The sequence below is a fragment of the Acanthochromis polyacanthus genome, chromosome 12, assembly GCF_021347895.1.
Source record: "Acanthochromis polyacanthus isolate Apoly-LR-REF ecotype Palm Island chromosome 12, KAUST_Apoly_ChrSc, whole genome shotgun sequence".
Taxonomy (NCBI): Eukaryota; Metazoa; Chordata; class Actinopteri; family Pomacentridae; genus Acanthochromis; species Acanthochromis polyacanthus.
The window spans coordinates 37,180,833-37,202,004 of record NC_067124.1 but is presented as its reverse complement, the minus strand read 5'-3'; the positions used below and the strand labels follow the sequence as shown (position 1 = coordinate 37,202,004).

The following is a 21,172-nucleotide window of genomic DNA, read 5'->3' as shown; positions in this document are numbered from 1 at the left end:
CGCGGCCAGGTGGACTGAAAGAAAGACGAGGAGAGGTGAAGAGGTGGAGGATGCAAAAATAAAAAAAAGAAGGAAAAAGAAGCAGAGGAGAAAAGAGAGGAAGAGTCAAATGAGCGAATAAACAAAGTAAACAGGGATGCGGGGAGGAGGCGGTTGCCGTGGTGACTAAGAGAAACCAGAATGCTCCAGGAGGAAGCGACCTGTTTCTCCTCGGTTTTGTCTATTTTCATCGCACACAGACACACACACACGGAGGCAGAACACACATGCGCAGACACACACAGATGTACATATGCATGCGGGCGAACTCTTCCTCTCACATGCTATCTTTATACACTCCTCCGTCCCTCCCTTCCTCCCCGGCTCCTCTCTGCAGTGAATGAGCTGACCTGACAGTGCTCCTCCTCTGCACTGAGTGCTGCGAGTCTCTCCGTGAATTATTTAAAAGCTGGGACCCCCACGAGTGCTTGTCTTCCCCTAACACCCCCTCACGCTCTCCCTCTCTTCTCTCGGCGCTGTCCCTTCCTCTGCTGCTGTCATTCTGGCTCCTGGTGGCTGCAGCTGCTTTCTGTGGTTCGAACTAAAATACAAATCTAATCCACGAATCGCTCACCGGCCGGCAGAGTGGACTGGAAATCATCAGAGGTTCATCAGACGAGGGTTCATGCACAAAATCTAACATCAAGCAATAAAATAAGATGTGTTGTAATGGAAGAAATGCAGGAATGTCTCAAAAAGAGGCTAAAATAGTCTTCACCTTGACTCTTCTATGTTAAAATGCTGTTTTGCGTTTCACCATAGAAAAGATACAAAAATGTCCTTTTTTAAATTTTGTACATTTTTCTGTATTTTTTCAAGACATCAACATATCAGTAAAATGGCAAATAAAATATTCTGACTTTATGTATAGAATGTTAAATGGCATTTTAAATGTGTAGCTGTAAATAGCCGCAAAATATATTTTAAAATGTTATTTTTCTAAATAAAAAAAGAGTGGCAAAATACATGTGTAATGTAAAAGAACATTAAAAAAAAAAAACCAAATGAAATAAAGACGTAAGAAGACACATTTTTGACATAAAACAACTGGAAAAATATGTGGGTCATGTAAAATAAAATTAATAAAAATTTATTTTAAAATTAATATCATAAAAGTGTGGCTGTCAATATCATAACATCTCTTTCCCTTTTAAATAAAAACAATTATCATATAAATTATTGTTGTATTATTTTATTATTATTTTTTATTTTTATTAATAATGATATTTTTCCTGTATTTTTATAGATATATTTATATATAGATATATTTGTATAGTTTTTTTTACAGACTGTTAAAATACATGTCGAATGTAAAATAGCATTAAAGTACTGCAGCTGTGATATGCAATAAAGATTTTTTTAATGTAAAAAGAAAAAAATGAAAATGCATTTCCAAAAATTTTGTAATTTCACATTTCTTAAAATTTATTTGATAAATAAAACTGCTAAATTCAAGCTTAATATGTTAATTCTATTTTCAGAATCCACATATAAATATATAAAATGTATACATACAATAGGTAACAGTAAACACAGAAAAATAAATATTGTTTCTGTCATTTCATGTAGATTGTTTCAGTTAAATGATTGATTGTTTGCATAATTACTGAAATTTTCACAACAAAAATATTGAATGAATCATTTTTGTTACACTGGTAATTAGTGAAATTATGGCTAAAGATGGATATTTTGGATAGTTTTCTTATTTTACAGTATGCCAAAAATATTAGCCTTTTTTAAAAAAAGTTATCATAGTTACTTAATATATCACACTGATGTACCGCTGCTATTTTTCTCTACAATCATTTTTTTTTAGCACAATGCTCTTCTGTCACCATATTTTGCTTCTAATACTTGCATAATATCTTTAATTTGTGTTTTTATCTTTCCCATTGCTGCTTGCAGTCAGGATTTGGGACCCTCCTTCATCGCTGGATGTCACATTCCACATGCAGATGATAGAAATTATGCATATCATCTCCGTCCTGCTAAAGCCGTGTATCTGCAAAAGGTTGTCAACTTTTCATGAGCTGTGAAACCCTGTTTTCAGCTCTGTGACAATGCACTCTTCACGTACCCCAGAGGAGGGGTTTAAAAGTAGGAAGTTGGATCATTTTCTCCCACAAAGAAACGCATACTCTTTATAGTTCCATATTTTTAAAAATCAGATATGTAGGACAGTAAATTCACTTCCTGAGCTGCAGCATTCTTCATGAAACCACATCTGTTTTTCAGAGCTGACTCTGTTTTTAGTCATGCTGCCATTCTTAAAATACTGCATTTTCATCTATTTTCTGTTGTTCTGGTTTGAAATAAAGTGTTAAATTTAGTCCAATGCACACAAAATGCTCTGGAGCTGTTCAGTTCTGTTGACAGATTCTCGTACACTGAGTGAATCCCTCGTCAGATGTGTCTTTTAAGGACAATGATCAGATAGCATGACCAGAACACAGACACACCTTTGACCAGCGACGATTAAAGTCCACTTTAAAATGCAGCTTTATTCAAATGACACGATGCCACAGGTGACGAGAGAAAGACGAGAACGAGCTGCTGGATGCTGCGGGTCAGTCAGGGCTGCAGTCAGGCACTCGAATGTCCTCAAGTCTGTTGTCCAAGAAATCATTTTAGACGGCACAAACATTCTGCTACGTGAGTGTAGAACACGTATCTCCACCACCAATCCCAAAACCTGCCTAAAACTACCTAAAGTTAGTCTAATTCCAGTCCAGAACCAGTCTACAACTAATCCAAAATTAGTCTAAAACTAGGCTAAAATCAGCCTAAAGACGAAGCGAAATCAACCGAAAACCAGCCAAAAACACGGTTAAAATCCAGTCCAAAATTAGTCCCAAACTAGCCTAAAACTAGTCCAAAACCTGTCTAAAACTAGGCTAAAATTGACACAAAACCAGTCTAAACTGATAAACCCCACCTTAAAATCAGTTCAGATCCAGTCTACAACCAGTCTAAATCCAAAGTACAACTGCTACATGACGGCAGAACATGTGTCATCACCACCAGTCCCAAACCTGCCTAAAACCACCGAAAATTAGTCTAATTTCAATCCAGAACCAGTCTCAAACTAGTCCAAAACAAGTCCAAAACTAGGCTAAAATCAGCCCAAGAGGAAGCAATATTATCCTAGAACCATCCTAAAACCAGTCCAAATCCAGCCTAAAATTACTTCCAAACTAGCCTAAAACTAGTCCAGAACCAGTCTAAAACTAGGCTAAAAGTGGCCCAAAACCAGTCTAAACTGAGGATAAAACCAGTCTAAGACCAGCCTAAACCCCACCTTACAACCAATCTAAACCCAAAGTACAACTGTGACCAAAAAAGTGCCTTAAATTAGTCTTAAACCAATCTAAAACTAGTCAAAAACCAATCTAAGAGGAAGCGAAATCATCCTCGAATCGGCCTGAAACCAGTTCAAATCCAGTCTAAAGCTATTTCAAAACCAAACCAGTCCCAAACTAGCCCAAAATTAGTCCCAAACTAGCCAAAACCCATCTAAAACTAGACTAAAATTGGCCCAAAACCCGTCTAAAATGAGGACACAGCCAGTCTAAGACCAGCCTAAACCCAGTTTAAAACCCAACCTAAAAGAAGTCTAAATCCAAAGTAAAACTGCCACAAAAAAAACTTAAAATCAGTCCCAATCCAGTCCAAAATCAGTCTTAAGCCAGCATAAATTAGTCTTAAACCAGCTTATAATACCAGCTTAAAATCAGTACAAATCCAGCTTAAAATCAGTACAAATCCAGCTTAAAACTGGTTCGAACCTGTGTAGAAACCAGTCCAAAACTAACCAACAACTCACTACTGAGCCCAAGATCATCACATCTGGTTCATCCGTCTGTACAATCATTTACAGTCGACTGCAGAAGTTGTTGATGAAGCTGAACTGTGAGGAACCTCCTGAGGGGAGCTGGTTTACGATGTTCACACCGACGCCTCCATCTAGCAGCAAAATGATGTAAACAGTCCCAGTGGACGTCCACTCATGTTCACTGGACACTAGCAAGATGGAGGACGGCCCTCTTCATTGATCGATCTTGTTTTCCGCTGTGCAGAACAGATGGTAGACGTTGCTTATGGCGATCGCTATGCAAATGTCAGCGTCATACATAGAGCAGTGAGTAATGCTGCCTCATGTATTTTCATTCATATTTATAAACTCATAAAGCAGTCTAAACGGGAACCTTCATCGTCGTTCTGATCCGTTCCGCATCAGAGCTCCTGAGAAGTTCCATCAGAAAAACATGGAGATAACATGCAACTAAGATCAGTCACCTGGTTCATTTAGACGTAAATACATCAGTGCTGCAGGTTTGAATGGATCAGGAACCAGGGCAGAGGTATGAAATGGACAAAAAGCCTGGCAGCTTTTCATTGATGTCGAGATGTAATCCTCTTACTTACGGTTGGTTTGCTGCCATCTCCGGACATTTCAACAAGGCAACATCCTTCTGTAAAATGTTCAAGTAACACCACGACCTGCAGACTTTGCAGACATATCACGTCGTCTATGGGATGGTCTGGTTTTCGGATAGCTTCATCCATCCAAAAATGTCCAACAGCTTCACCAAGTCTTTCAGGATGAGTAGGACAACATGTGGCTTTCAGTGCACTGGCTGGAGTGGCATACTTTTTGATATGTTTTGCACCTTGTCATGGATTAGATTGGACATTGTGGTTATGTTTTATGCACCTTTGGATTGCAATCAGCAACATTTTTGGTTGAAATATTGTTATCTTATGTGTTGTCTATCTACTATCCATTTCTCTCCGGGCTTTAACCTCACCCCGACTGGTCAAACCAGATGTCTGCTCTACCTAGGCCTGGTTCTGCCGGAGGATTTTCAATACATTTTGTGCAGCTTTGCATAATAATCAGTGCCATTTTCAGTTGAAATACTGTTATTTTACGCGCCATCAGTCTGCTATCCATTTTCATGCTTTACCTTCACCCTAACTGGTTGTGGCCCTTAGTGGACCTGGTTCTGGCGGAGGATTTTTCATACTATTTGTGCACCTTTGGATTTCAATCAGTGCTTGCTTTGCCCTCACCCTAACCAGGTGAGGCAAACCTCTGGAGTTTTTGTGGGCAATCGCTTGGATTTGTTGGGTTTCTTTGTATCAGATTGTGATCTCAGTAAGTGAAGTGTCCTGAGATGGCCCATACTGGGAACTTGCTTTATATAAATAAACTGAACAGAATTTAAGGAGTCGGTGTGAGTTCTGTGGAACAAAAGAAAGAAGCACGTGTCAACTTAAAGCTTCCACTAAATTTAGGATCCTACAAATCCCCCAAAAAACAGACCGACAAGCTCTTGCAGAATCATGTGTCCGGCACCGCGGGCCTCCTGTTTGTTTTGACCTAGTTTGTGATTTAATTAAGAGAGCACAGAGGACTAAACCACGGCAGATCACACGGATGGAAGGAGGCCTGATAGTTAGTGGTGTCTGCTGTTGTGTAACTTTGCCATTTGTGACACGCTGGGTTGCCGGGCGGCCAAGATTAGTCCTCAACCGGAAAAGCCTGGGTTCAGGCGTTAGCATCTGCCGGGTCGAAGTGTCTCTGAGGAAGACGGTATTCGCTCTGAGTCGACGCTGCCCTTTGACCCTTTGAGGAGGTGAAAGCACCGCAAAAAGTGACTTGTGCTGACCGGAAAATTACTCTTTTCTTGCTCTGTAATTAAAGTCCGGACGCGAGACCCATTCACAAAGCGCCCGGGCCGTTCTGCTGCTACTATGGCTACGATTATTCACAGCCCTTTCTATATCGCAGCCTCCTCCCTCCTCGTCGCTTCCCTGCAGAGACGGCCCTACCTCACTCTAACTAATCACCATGGCAACCTGGTAATCCCCGAACAGAAAAAAAACACGTCTGCCTCACACGCACACATGTACACATGGTTGCACACGTTCGCGCTCGCAGCCACACACGCTCGCACTCTTTGCAAAGGGAGTGACGCAAACCGACACACAAACCGGTGTTTACTGGTAAGAAGCATCTCACTACCAAGCTCGGATGAAGCTATTCTTTTTGTGTGTGTGTGAGGATTTAAATACACACCATAGGGGGTTTTTGCAAGAGCATGTGTGTTTGTCAGTTTTTGTTTACTACCGACGTGTGTGTCTGTAATTGATTTCACACTCAGGTCAATGGCTCTGCAGCTACAAAAGAAAAAGCCAACAGATTTGCTCTGGTTTGCTTCCCATCTCTGTTGCATCGCCTTTGACTTTGGCCGCCGGCACGTCTATTAATAACGCTGCTTTTCTACCCCCCTGTTTAAAATGCACTTCATTTATTTGTTCGAATAAATGTTTTACAACAACAACATACAGCTCACATGGTATCCAACAACATCCAACAACTGCTTCATACATGGTACAGGTACATTTCTAAGGCTTAATGTATGTAAATAGGCTTCACATTCACATTGGCTTGGTCACGCTGGAGCAGTTTCTGCTGACCGGCCGCCCTAAAGTTGCACGGCTCCTCCCAGAACGCTCGCTCTAATCACGTAATCAATGAGGCTCTTTCTCTTGACAGACGCGGCGGCTGGCAAACGAGGCCGATGTTCAGGTGGGATCGATCGGCTGATTGACACGTCGGATGGACGGGTGAATATCCTCCAATCAGGCGCATCGATCCGGGATGCGGCGGTGCTAAACGATGACGTCAGCAGCCTTGTATGTCGAATATCAAATCGGTTAAAGTGAATGCAGCACTTCATGTGCATCATTTCAGGTACAACGGATCAATCAGTTTGGCTCGCAGGGGTCATGCATGTGGAGGAAGCAACAGAGCGAGCGTGCAGGCGAAGAGCCGGTTGATTTTTATCTTGGAAACTGTCAGCGCTGGAACAACACGATCCATGCATCTGTAGTGATAATGACCGAGGCGATGCAGACAAATCAACCCTCTGAACTCCAATAGTTTCTGGGTGTTTTTGCACATTTTTCCTAACAGGCTAAAAGTTTGGAAGCAACTCCAGGTTTCTTTCTTAACCGTCTTGGTAGGTTCGTTTCTCAGGAACAGCAATGATGTTCATGGGTCAGGTTGACACTAGGTTTATTTAATCATCCAAAAATGTCAGAAATCTCATTATTAACTCCATTACTTATCATTTCTATCATATTTAGTGCAGTACTGTTCTTTACGTCTCAGATCATGGTTCAATGGGGATAATTTGCTTGTTTTTCATTAAAAAAAAAAATGCATGTTACATATAAAATACAGTAGTTTTACATGACGTAAATTTAAAAAAATTATTTTACAAGGACGATTCTGGTTAATAAGTCTTGTCATTTTGGCAGTTTTTAAAAAGATAACAAACCTGATTTCAGGTGGTTTAAATACATTATAATATATGATTGCATAGAATAAAAGTCAGCTGTGCACAAATGTTCCAAAGTTTTTTCTTCCAAAGACATTTCTCCTTTCTAACCACAACGATGCACGAAATATAAAGCAAGCTTTTCATTCATTCAAGATTCACTGTAATTACAAACACAACCTGCAGTTCAGCGGAATAATCACTGAGTTTTTGTCTCGTGATTGTTGAGTCAGTCATGTTTTTTTTTAACTTAATCAAGCATAGTGCAATAGTTAATACTTTAATTCTTAATATACATATTTTTCTTTCAAATGACAGCAAATATCTGGAAATTTATTAGATTTTTTCTGATTAAATACAGCAGAACTGTGATATTTTACAGTCAAATGTTATAAAAGAGCAAACTAAAATTTGTAAAACTATTCATTTATGATGAGATCATTATTTACAGTTTTGGCCTGTTTTTCTGTTGCTGTTTTTAGGGTTAAAATGTAATTTAATACTTTTTCTGTTAGATTTTGTTTTGACAGGAAAAATCTGTAAATTACTAGGTAAAAAATGATTTACTATTTTTCGGCGGTGTTTAAAGGTTAACGTGTACATTTTCACTTTTTGTGACTTTACTATTTATTATCTGTAACTTAACAAAACAAGGGAAATGTGTAAATTATATTTACCATTTTTCAGTTCTAAATATGAATATTTTTATCTTTCAAATACCAGTTGTGTGTGTAAAACTGTAATTTTATGGTCAAACATACTAAAAGAGCAGATTCATATTTGTAAAATACACAATTTTTTATTTTCTTAAAGATGTGAACTTTATTTGAATTTTTAAAAATGTAAATGTATTTTTTTTCTTTGATTTTGATCAGAATTATGGATAATTTAACAAAAATAAGTAACATCCATATAATTACAGTAAATTGTTCTATAAATAATGCTCAAAAATTAGCTGAAACAAACGGTTGATATTTGGTGAACTTTGAAAAAAGGCAATTGATTTTGACTAAATATCACAATTTTAAGGTTATATTGTTTTTTTTTCCCAACTGAACTGCACATTATACATGATTAGCTTGAAAACAGTCCGAAAGTGTTAAATATGTAGATTTTTTCAGTTTTTACAGTTTCCATCTATGATAAAAGGTGTAATTTTGGCGATTTAAAAAAAAAAAAATCTAACATGCTTTTGGAACCCACTGGGAGGTGCTGGCTTCAGAGGGTTAATGTAGTACAAAGACAGTACAAAGCAGCACATCTCTGAGTATATTTATATATGTACACATGCGTTAAAAGTTCACGTGTGCGCATTCGTGTCATACATGTCTCAGCTGTGTGTCTGCGTCCTTCATGTCCGCTGTGGCCGGGACACGGGGTGCTGCAGCGTCATGTGTTCGGCTCCGGTGAAGGGCAGTCTGTGGGAGCAGTAGTGATGGACCAGCTCAGGGATGCTGGAGAAGACGCAGCTGCTCTGGTCCAGCGTGTAGACCAAGCCCTTACTGCTCTTAGTCTGGGCCACGATGATGTGCACGCAGCTCTGACTGGTCCTAACGAAGCAGGACAGGGAGAGAAAACATAAAATATATGATGTCAAAACTGTCGGAAACTTAAGACTTCAACTGACGAGTATTTTCACTGCTGAATATTGTGTTGCTTGTTTGCCCAAATATGTTCAGTTTCCTGTCAGAGATAGATACCAGAAATTAGTCACATTTAAGAAGATGAAATCAGAGAATTTAAGCCTCTGTTTTTTTAAATTAATTAAACCAATCGAGTATCAAAATAGTTGCCTCGATCAATCAGTTGATCAATCTTTGCAGCTGTGGTGCACACAGAGGTTGAAGAGAGCGTCCAACATTAAAATCTTCTCAAAAAGTAAAGAAAAGCACTTTTGGTTGCATTTAAATGGAATCTGGGTGAAAATTTTGATATATTTAAGTTTATTTTTGACCTTGAAGTTTTGTTTACAAACTGAGATTCTCAGTTTACTGTCAGAGAAGAGGAAAGAAAACATTAAAGATCAGAGAATTTAGACTTTTTTTGTCTTAAAAAAGGACTTAAATCAATCATCAGAGTAGTTACTGATTACTAGTTGACAACTAATTGAGTGGCCGGTTAACTGTTGCAGCTTTATTCAGAAAAAGATTTCAGTGCTATTACAGGCAATTTGTAGAGAAGTCTCAGTTTTATAATTTCCAGAAATCAACTGCTGCAACTAAATAATGATTCTGCATGTCACATTTCACACAAAATCAGTCATCATTTTGTCAGATAAAGGTTAAAAATGGCTGTTATAGTTTCCTACTTTAATGACATGTCTTGCTTTGTTTGACCAACGGACCAAAACCAGCTGCAACTAAAGATTATTTGACATTTTTGATCATTTTCTTGGTTTATCGCTCAGATGTTTGCTCTATAAAGTGCCAGAAAATGATGAAAAATGTTGTTTCGTTCAAAGATATTCAGTTTTTGTCATTTAAGAAGGTGAAATTTGAGAATTCGGACTTTTATTTTGTTAAAAAAAACGACTCAAACTGAATAATGGATTATCAGAATAGCTGGTGGCTTATCTTCCAGGTGAGAACTAATCAATAAAACCTCTGCAGCAGAGACGAGGATCCTGCAGGAAGACGAGCGCAGATGTTGAATAATGAAAACATTATCACTCTCCAAATGAGGCGGCGAGTTCAGCGGACGTGCAAACGGGGTCAATGATGTGGACTCTCAAATGAACGAGCAGCTACAACTAATGCGCACTCGGCCGCGAGAACACGGGCTCACAGTGGCACCGCAGGATTGGAGCCGTGATCCTGAACCTGTTTCTGGCACAGACGTGTCCACGGATGACACACTTTCTCCTGCAGTAACACCTCGGAGGCAGCCGCTACAAACGGCACAGATTTTAGCTCCTCGGTAAAACCTTGAAAACGGCCAAAAATCAGTGAGAGACGGAAATGAGAGCGTCTGTGTTTAGGTTTTTAAATTCACAGCATAACACGAGATAAACGTGCCATACCGAGGTCAGTTTGTAGACAATGTACATGTAAAAAAAACAAGACAACACCACAAGAAGACATTTAAAATTTCACAGCAAGCATGCCAGAAAAAATAGGTCAAAAAACTGTGAAAATAAGGGCAAATACCTGTTAAATAATTCCATTTTTAAAACTGATTTAAATGGTGAACCTGCGTACTTATATGATTACACATTGCAAAAAAAGCAACCTAATATTTCCAAAAAATAGACGTGTATATTTTTATATTCTTTACAGTGTTGACCTGTTTTTTCGGTCAATGTGTAAAATATTTAAAAAAAAACAAAAAAAAATAATTCTGTGACATTAGTCATTATTTTCTGTAACAAAACGGAAAAAAATCTGTTAAAAAAAATACATGCAGAAATATATTTGTAATTTTTAATAGACGTAATTTTTCTTTCAAATAACAGCAAATATGTGTAAAAATATGTATTTCTTATTTAAATACAGTAAAAGTGAGCTATTTACAGTAAAATGTTGCAAAAGAACACGTTATTTGTGGAAAATATATATGTATTTGATGTGGACATTATTTGTAGTTTTGGCCTTTTTTTTGGTTTTTGTTGTTTTTAAAGTGAACATGTTATTTAACAAAACAGGAAAAACTTGTTTTAAAAAAATATTTCAGTAAGATTATTAGTAAGATTCACTTATTGAATTATATATTTGTTTTTAACCACACAGTATAAAACAGAGAAGCCTTTGGTTTTGTTTTTTTGTTTTGTTTTTGTTTTTTTGGGTTATTATTGTTGTTGTCTTTTTTCCATGTTTGTATGTGGAAATACCTTAAAAACCCAATAAAAAGATAATTATGGGGGAAAAAAAGATTCACTCATTGCCCACATTTCAATGATTTTAAAACAATGAAAATTTGTAAAAAAAAAAAAAAAAAAACCTGTAAATTGTGAAAAAACTGCTTAAAACCTTTTTCCCCCGTTGGTCCTAATACACAGAGACACTGTCATGATTCCAGTTCAGGTGAAGACAAACTAGTGGTGCAGAAAAAAAAAAGCAGCGCTGGATAAATCAGCTCTCTATATAATTGTGTCGAACGCTGCGTTGTGTTTTGTGCACTCACTTGAGAGCGATGGAGTATTTGCTGGTTCCTGATTCGCTGTCTCGCACCAGGAAGCTGGCTTCCCTGCAGCGCTGCAGCTGAGCCTCGGCCTGCTGCCGACTCACGCTGCCGTGGTACCAGCTTGGAGAGGTGATGGAGGAGAGGGATGCGGAGACAGACAGAGGATCACTGACATGCAGCAGAGTGACATATGGAGCTCAGTCAGATGTCAAGTTAACGATACGTCAGAGACACGACTAATTACAGTTGCTGTAAATTACGCTGATGCTTCTGTTCTGCAGCTAACAACTTAAGCGGTAAATAAACCCGCAAACAGTCAGGAGGCCTGACAGTGGCTACAGGCAGCAGTCAGATATAAACAGACTGCATGAGGCCTCAGCGCTCCGAGGCAAAGCACACTGACATTCAACCGCAGCATGAGAGCAGCTAGCATGTTCCTCGTCTGAACACAGAAAGGCTCAGGCTTAAGAAGGTGAGCGAAGACGGTTTACAGTTTAAAATGAGCCTTTCTGTCTTTTCAGTCGCCTAGAGGTCGCAGCCTTCATCCACAATTTATGCTCGGCGCCTCGTCAGGAGGCTCAGCTGCCGGTAACAAAACCCAGTTTCACTTATTGTAATAAATTAAAAGTTAAAATTAGGTCACAACTCTGGACTGGAGGGTTTGATGCTGTGAGGCAAAGATTGTTTTATCAGACTGCACGGATAGATGAGTGAAATGCAACACAAATTACTTTATAGAGCAAAACCAAACAATAAATCGACCCCCCTAAACATTATAAAATTTAATAAAAACACTGAGTGCCACACTGAGGATGATGAAACGGGGAAAATCAAAAATTCAAACGAGCAAACGAGGAAAATAATGGAAAATCAAGTGTCCAAAGGCAGATAAATGGGCTGAAGTGTATGGATAAAAGACAAATCTGCAAAATTAAAAAAAGAATAATATATTTGTCAATATAAATATTAATATAAATAATTTAGAAGAAACAGAAAAGTTCAGAGAAAAGTGACTTTTATCATACCTATTCTATCTCTCATTTAATATAAATGAAATTATATATTAATTATATAATAAAAATTATATAATAATAAATAAAAATAAATGATTTTTATCAAATAGCTAAAATTACACCTTTTATCAAAACCAGAAACTAAAAATAGAAAAAAAAACATTGAATTTCTGACAGCATTTTATATTATTTTTAAAAATTGCTGAAATTACACAATTTATCAGAAATAAAAACTGTAGAAACTGAAAAAATTACTGGATTTTCATCTTTCCGACTGTCCTTGAACTAACCATGTGGTTCCATTAGAAAAATTAATCAAAATTAAGTTTGAAATCGGGCTTTTTCTTCAAAATCCCTTTATTCTACATGTCTCGTTTAAAAATCTGCAGAACACAAACCAATTGCAGTGATCAAATTTAGTTAAAAAAAATAAAAATTCTGCACCTCTTTCTGCAGTCAAAAAGCCATCACTGACTCATCTGTAATCAACAGTCATGTGCCAAAAATTCTGGGACTTTTTTTGGATGAACTGCAGGCAGCGTTTACGCTGAGGAGGCCATTTTATATTATTATTTTTAAAAAATGCTGAAATTCCACAATTTATCAGAAATAAAAACTGTAAAAACTGAAAAAATTACTGGATTTTCATCTTTCCGACTGTCATTGAACTAACCATGTGTGACGTGGTTCCATTAGAAAAAATAATCAAAATCAAGCTTGCAATCGAGTTTTTTTTTTTCAAAAATCCCTTTATTCTACATGTCTCATTTAAAAATCTGCAGAACACAAACCAATTGCAGTGATCAAATTTAGTTAAAAAAAATAAAAATTCTGCACCTCTTTCTGCAACCAAAAAGCCATCACTGACTCATCTGTAATCAACAGTCATGTGCCAAAAATTCTGGCACTTTTTGGATGAACTGCAGGCAGCGTTTACGCCGAGGAGACCAGAAATGTGACTCTTTTTGTGTGTGTTTTTATGATTTATTGCATTGTAACTGTGTCAAACTACACAAAAGACATTTCAGAGCTCTGTCTCCTTCTAGTCCTTCTGTGCTGCTTTTATAAAGGTGCAGGGTTTTATATTATAGTTTAAAAAATGCACAGAAAGGGTTAAAACTCAGACTAAAAAAAAAAAAATCCTTACAAGGTGAAACTGATTTTCAGCCAAACCTGAGGAGGGCGCTGTTTGACAGTGGGGTAAAAAAAGAGAAATAAGGTTTTTATTAAAAGCAGAGCAGAGCGGCACAGCGAGCAGATAAGGAGTGCTCCTTACTCTGCAGAGTTTATTCAGATAAACCCAGCGTCTCGTCTCATCTGTTTAATTCCTTCCGCTCATTAATCGTGCTCAGGGTGGCTGCAGTGGGTCATGATGGAGTCTTTCCCAGCATCAGGGAGGTGAGACCTGGGTCACAATACTAATATATAAACAGAAAAAAGCTGCTGTTTGCTATTTAAACATGTTTGCTGCCACTCAGTTCTTTAAATCGATCAAATAAGTTGTTAATTATATGAAGTGTGGCCGTAATTTGTTGGTGTTTTCCAGTCTAATCAGCCCGATACAGTGATTTTAGAGTATTTTCTGTTGGATTATTTGCTGTTTCTGTTGCTGTGGCACCTGTTTGCTTTTTAATAATGCATCTCCAACGTCTCAGATTGAACTTTTTGTGATCAGATGACGGACGGCGGCTCGTTTTTCGTCTCATTTCTCGCTCTAAACTTTGTCCCGCAAAGTTTGGGAGTTTTATTTCAACACTTGTGATCCTTTCGGGGGGGGGGGGGGGGGTTTCAGAGTCAATACTAAAATCAGCTATTAATAATTAACATCAATAACCTTGATAATCAAAAATATTCAGCATCGTATAGATAAAAAAGTACATTTTCACTAAGTTTACAGTTCATTTGTACTAAAAAGAATGACTCAAGTAAATATAAGCTATTTTATTCTGATATGGGAGTTTTCAAGCAGCTAATATTGTTGATTATTAGTAATCAATGAGACAATAATCAATATTTTTACTAAATATTAAAATCTTAATGTCTAAATTCAGAAAAAAACTAACTGCAACACCAAACTTTGCTTAAATGCGTCTGTTTATTGATGTTTTACGTGATTAATTCTAAGCAACTTTTAAATATTTATCCCTCAGTGCTGATTGGTTAGCTTCAGTGACATGTAACCAATCAGATAGAGACGTGTCTGCAAGTAGTGCATGTTTAAATTTCTTTATTTTCTAAGTAATTTGGTAAAAATAATGACACCAGTGCCTTGTTTTCTTTCACTTACTGAAATTCAGTGCAGATTTTTTTTGTCATTTTTGACTGTAAAACACTGATGCTGCAACATTTTGTGTTTCTGTGCTATACTGTATATTGCAATATGAAAAAAATGTACTTTTTTTTTTACAGCATGTTGGCTTTACGGGATGCTGCAAATTAACTCTCGACACGTCAACTAGTCGAGCAGCAGAAGTTAATTGATAGTGAGGCTGCGTGATGTAAAACAAAGCCGACATTGTGATATTTGTGTATCTGCGACGTGAAGAAAACGCAGGCACACTAATCTGAATAACTCCGTCAGAAAAGAATGAATTATTCTAGCATGATTGGGGTGATTTTGATTCAAAATTTTAAAAAAAAATAGTTGTAAAAAAAAAAGCTTTAAACGGCTGTTCTAACTCTGGCAAACACATCAGAAATAGATCCTTTGTATTAGTTGGCATTCAGATGTGGCTTTGCACACTTTTGTGGTGCCGATTTAAAGACACTAACTGACAGAAAAGCTGCTTTTGGCTCCTTTCTGTATCCGAAATATTTCTAGGAGATTGATTTCTTTCTGCAACCAAATCTTTCTCTTCTTTTAAAATCTTTTTTGCTCATTTTTCTGTGCACACATGGAGCCAGCATGTCAACAAACTCTGTGTTTTTAAAGGAAAAACCTCATTTCAACCAAGAAGCTTTAAATCAGACGGACTTCTCTTGCAGATTAGTGATTTAAAATGAAAACTGTGCAAGTTTTCTTCTTATATCAAGCAGCTAAGAGAGTTGTGCTTCACTGAACGTCTCCTGCTTACCTTTGCTTCTCCAGCTGCAGACTCTGATCCGCTTTGGCCGTCTCCCCGTCCATCGGGGCGGCGGGGGACGTGGGGGACGGAGGGGAGAGTTTATTCGGGCTGGAGGAGGGTGAGAGGGGTGAGAGCTTCAGGGTGGGGAAGGAAGGAGGCGACGGGGTGAGGGGGGAGAGTTTAAGGATGGGAGAGGACGGAAAGGAGGAGGAGGAGGTGGAGGAGGAGGAGGAGGAGGAAGGAGAGGCGGGGATGAGGGATCTGGGGCTCCAGTTCTTCTGCCTCAGGCTTTGCTGCTGCTGCTGCTGCTGGTTCTGCTGCTGGGACTGCTGCTGCCGGACGGACGTGGAACCGTTCTCCTTGCTGTGAGAACAATCCTCAAACTGAGCTGGTGGAAGCAGGACAGACAACAATGTGAAACCCCTTCACAATAAAAGCCCTATCAAAGCAGGGCCGGGGCTACCAAAGTAAACACGGCTGTGGAAATTCATTCACCACGACTGTTTTGTTTCCTCTCTAAAGCAAACACAAAGCTGTTGTGGTGTGCGCTGTGCAAATACAACTCGCCGCATCCTTCCTCCACGCCCTGAACCCTCCGCCCTTCCCATCATGCCTCTCTCTACCTGACAGCGCTCTCACGATGTCCTCCTTCCTCCACTCCCAGGGCAGCTCGTACTCGCCGGCCGGCCGGACGTCGGACTCCGGTCGTGTGACGGGGATCCACACCCCGTCGCCGTCGCCCTGCAGGCCGCCTTCGTACGGTGTGTCGTAGATGTTGGGGGGCGTCGGCGTCCCCTCCTCGACCTTCCCTTGTTTCTGGCCTCGGTCCAGCAGGACGCAAACTTTCAGGAGGTCTTTGGAGCCTCGCCGGCGAACGTCTGCAGCAGAACGGACACGAAAATGTGAAATACACCATCACTGAAATGTCCAAAAATCAAAACGTCATCACCTCACAGTAACTGCCTTACTTCCAAGTTAAAAAAGGAGGTATTTATTCTTATATAAATGAATAACTAAGAGTGTAGATTCACCGTTTTAAAAATACAGGCCCCACAGAAGGAGCTCTATGCAGTAAATGAGAACTACGCCTTAGTTTAAGTCCAGTTATACAAAGGATGCTTCTTATGTTTCCAAGTATATGCTTTATTTTAAAAATAATTTGTCATTTTTCATTGGTGCTGTTCAATTAGCGTCATTAAAATGTCCAGTTGATGATTCTACGCATTCATTTTTTATTTTACAGTAGTAGAAATTAGTGAATATCTGACAATGTCATATAAAAAGTCAAATGTTACAGTAATTAGATTACTTCTAAGCTGGACAGCAGGTATTTGCTCATATATTAAATTAAATTAACAGTTGAGAGAGAACTACATCTCAGCATCTGTTCAGATTCCTCCTATCAATACCCACATTCAAAACTTTTTTATGCAAAATATACAAAAGATACTTATTACATTTCCCAATACATGCCTTGTAGCAAAACTATGTCGTTTTTGTTGTAGCTGTTGAATTTGTTTCTATGAAATGTCTAATTATGGTCAAATTAAAATCAGTGGGTGGAAATAGCAATTAGACTTTTCACAGAACAGCAGGTTAAATAAAATATGTAAACAGTGCTTAGAAACGGTCAGGGCTGCCACGGTGAAGGCGTAGTCCTGACAGCGGATTTTCAGAGAAACTAGGATTACGTTTACAGGACGAGCACTGATGTAATGGGACTGAGACTTGGTGACCTCCTGAAGGAACGGAGCTACAGTGAGAAGAAGAAATGTACAGTTTCTACAATGGCCAAGACATGTTCTGTAGGTTTAAATTCATACAAATATTTATGATGAACCAATGGGGGGATATTTTTTGTTTACTGCCATTGCTGTTTATCTCTGCTCTGCGATGGAATTAAGTCACTCATGACCCAACAAAGTGTGGGTTTTATTAAGAGAACAGCAGGTTTTTAGCAACACGGTGCAGTTTTACACCAAAACCTGTGATTTAGGGGAAGTTTAGAATAAAAAGGATCCAAACCCCCCCATGCTTTCATGGAACCTGTCCATCAGCTGAAGCTATGCTTAATTAACTCTGTTTTTCGCTTTAGTGCACAGATGAACAGCTGCTCTACGGCCTGTAAAGCCTCGCTGTTCTGACGGTATTCATGAACTCTGCCCCTCCACTGCTGCACAGTTTGCATGTTTAACCCGTCTGAACATTCTGTGGTTTTTTTTCTACATTTTGGGGAATTTCGTTCGCCGTGTTCCTCGGCCGTCCGACAGGTAGCCTGTGTGTCTGCACTATTGTGTGACCAAACAATGGAGTTACAGGAAGAAAAGGTCAACACAGCCGCTGATTGGCTGGCTGGCCGGGGCTACTTCCTGACTGCTGGGAAGTGATTGGGTGAGACCGAGGGGGAGGCAGGGGGGAGCTGTAGGTTTTTAGGGAGGGGGGGGGGGTCGTTCTTGTCGCACACAAGGGACCATAAAATATTAGGAGTGTGTTGAGTGTGTGTGGGGGCCTCTGCAGGGCCAACGTCCTATCAGGAGAACGGGGCAAAGGAAACAGAGGCAGGAGACAGGAAGCTGGAAGAGGAAGCTGCACCCATTGTCCCTGCACAACAGGGTTGCTATGGCGACCGCCAGCGGGGAGGGAAGTCAGCGGAGAGATCGAGGGTCCAGTTTGGATCTTTAAACCTATAACTTAGCAAGAACATCCTGAGAAACTCGGCTGAGACGTGCAGCAAGCGTTCCCTGACCTGAGCTGATTAGGAATGATGAACAAAGTGTGCTGAGAGGTTTATAAGTTCATTTGTGCTGTCAGAAAACTATTTCACTCACATGATGGTCGTAGTAGAGCTGGAATACACTGTAAAAAACTGTTAAAACAGCAACAACAACAACAAAACTCTTATATTCTGGCGGCTGGGGTACAAATGCAGTAATTATACATTATTAAAATACATTTTCTAGCCTGAATTTACATAAAATTCTGTGTATTTTTAAGCTTTTTGATGATAATCTTTTTGTGTAAAAAAAATAAACTAATTTGCAAAATAAATGTTTGTATTTCGTTGACGAGTTTTTAATGTTATTTCACATTAGAAGTGTAAATTCTATAAAATTATGATAATCAAATGATAATTCTAAAACCTGCATTTTGAGAGGTTGTCACTTATAGACATTATACACTTATTAAAACAGATCATTTAACATTTTTGCTGTGCAAACTTTTGTAATTACCCAAGATATCTGTTATCTAACATACTACACAAGTAGCACTTACTTTTACAAAAACGATCATGTCTTTGCTGTCATATTTTGCAAATTTTAGAGATATATTCCACAATTAAACTTAAATTTGGCACTTTAATCTCATAATTTCAATGTTATTGTTATTTAACTACAGGTTTATCATGTTATTCTACATTAAAGAAGTACATTGAGAGTCTGTTTTTGTAGTTTTTTTAATAATATTGTGTGCATTTCAAATACAAACTTGAAAAACTGCGCAAAATTGCAGATTTGCTTTACAGTGCAGTCAAAATCACTCTTAGAACTCATCTATTTTTTTGTCTGCAGTCCAAATCCAGTGATTCTTTCCTTATTTTTTTAAAGGTATGTTTCTTTCCAATAAGTGCAGGAATTGACTTTTACTGCAAGATTCTGCAGATTAAATTTACTATTTGCATATTTTCTCTTCAAAGTCGACCTTTGAGGAAACAGTTTAGTGCTGTGGAAAGCAGAGATGTTTGATACTTGTGCAGTGCGGATGTCACCTCCGTGGCCCTGAGCTCACCTGTGATGATGACCTGGGCGTCATAAGGCTCCATGTATCCATCATTCATGCCGGCCCTCTCAGCCTCCCTCTGCTCCTTGGTTTTCTCTGCATCAAAAGGATCTGCATAGTCCTCCAGGATGATCAGCTGGAAGAGAGGGTAAAGAAAAGACACAATACTGATGTTAACTTTACCTGGAGACAACAGAGCAGACAGGGGGGGGGGGGGGATTTGTGTGTGGTGTCCATGACTGAGTGACAAGCAATGGAAGGACCAGCGGAAATACTTGTGCAAAGAGGTCAGCGCATTGTGTTTGCCTGTTTGATGTGACACAATGTAGTGAAACTGCATTGTGTTCTTTAGAGAGTGATGGAAACTCAATATGGGGTTTAGAACTGAGGCGGGGAGAGAAAACAAGAAGGAAAAAACAGACCTCAAGCACACAAAGACGCAGTTTTTGGTGAAAATATGCTAACGTTTGATCAGAATGCTGCTATTTTTGCCTTCTCTGTGTCTAAAATAAACAGGAGAACTTGGTGCGTTTTAGTTACTCACTGTTGTTTTTATGTCTGACTTCCCCTTCTCGTTCTCCGGCAGCTTCTGCTCAGTTATCCCGTTCAGTTTGGGAGTCTTGTCCTGTTTGTCCACTTTGATCATCCTGCTGATGTACGCTTGCGCCAGACTGGAGGTCCTGACCTGTCGGTTCTCGTCTGGCGCCTCGATCTTGGAGTTCTTGCGACCTTTCCCAGGTGCCAGACTGTCCCACATCGTCCCACCTGAACCGGTGTTGTTGCGACCCAATTCTGTAGCCGAATTTTTCCTGTTTCTCAAAGCAAGCAAACCCCCAACTCCTCCATCTTTACGCTGATTTCCTTTCAGGCTGTCGCGAGAGAACGAAGGTTTGGGTCGAGTTTGCGGACCTGATTCGGAGGCCGAGCGGACTCTTTCATTTCCGTTCTTCAGGTTGATGGGAAAATCTCTGAACCATTTCGCCATGGCTGCTGATATTCTCACCGACCTTTAAAGTGAACAAATTTGTGGTCTTTTACACTTTCTTGCATTCGCCGCCTCCGAGAACTAACTTTGATCCGTGCGTAAAAGCTCCAACTTTACGCACGACGATTTGGCTCACCCCTCGGTTGAAATAACTCTGGCACGCACGAATATCGGATTAATCAAGTCAAACAGAACCCAATCTATGACACTGTGCTGACTCCTGTCGTCTGAAGCTTCCTGACAATCGGACAACTTCTGCTGCGTCTTGGAGATCATTGGCCGGCGGCTCTCTGTTGCGCTCACCCCGCACCTGCGCTCACAACTTGCTATCCCTGCAGCTTGAAGAGTAGCTTCTGCAGAGCGTAAACTCGGAAGAACTGGAAGTTTTTCTTTGAACCCAGTAAAGATCCCATTCCCGGAGCGTGCGGTGGTGCGTCCAGTCTGTCGACCAGGCGAAGTGAGGAGTAAGGAGAGCAAAGTTGGTGCGCGCAGACTGTGGGATGTCTCTGGGTTTGTGGGGAGGGGCTGTGTGGAGAGGCGGAGTAGGAGTTTTACGCAGCTACATCTGGAATAACATGTGGTCAGTACACCTCTACAGATGCAGATCGGATCACAAATGAGAGTTGTGTTGTGTCTGATCTCTTCATGCATGTAATACTGCAAACAGCCTGCAACAATTTTTCCACTTAAAACAATCCAATAAGTGCTTTTAACCGAATTGTTGTTTTAAAAACGACAAAAATAGAATAAAAGTGTGAGTCTAAAGCATGAAATTGACTGGGTGACAGCAAACATTTAAACTTTTAGTGTACCTGAACTTTTATT

At 39.3% G+C, this 21,172-nt stretch overlaps 1 protein-coding gene across 2 annotated transcripts; it reads right to left on the bottom strand.

Moving 5' to 3' along the window:
* Positions 1 to 7,106: 7,106 nt before the first annotated feature.
* On the bottom strand, positions 7,107 to 20,837 carry she (Src homology 2 domain containing E). Of its 2 annotated transcripts, none has more exons than XM_051956323.1 (6): positions 19,907 to 20,837; positions 19,372 to 19,498; positions 16,209 to 16,463; positions 15,595 to 15,973; positions 11,508 to 11,627; positions 7,107 to 8,938 (listed from the first exon to the last, which is right to left on the bottom strand). In XM_051956323.1, exons 1-6 carry the CDS (start codon positions 20,345 to 20,347, stop codon positions 8,740 to 8,742), a joined length of 1,521 nt encoding a protein of 506 aa, XP_051812283.1. In that variant the 5' UTR covers positions 20,348 to 20,837; the 3' UTR covers positions 7,107 to 8,739. The 2 variants fall into 2 exon arrangements, with proteins under 2 accessions (XP_051812283.1, XP_051812284.1); XM_051956324.1 differs by lacking the exon at positions 7,107 to 8,938 and adding an exon at positions 11,374 to 11,418.
* Positions 20,838 to 21,172: the final 335 nt, after the last annotated feature.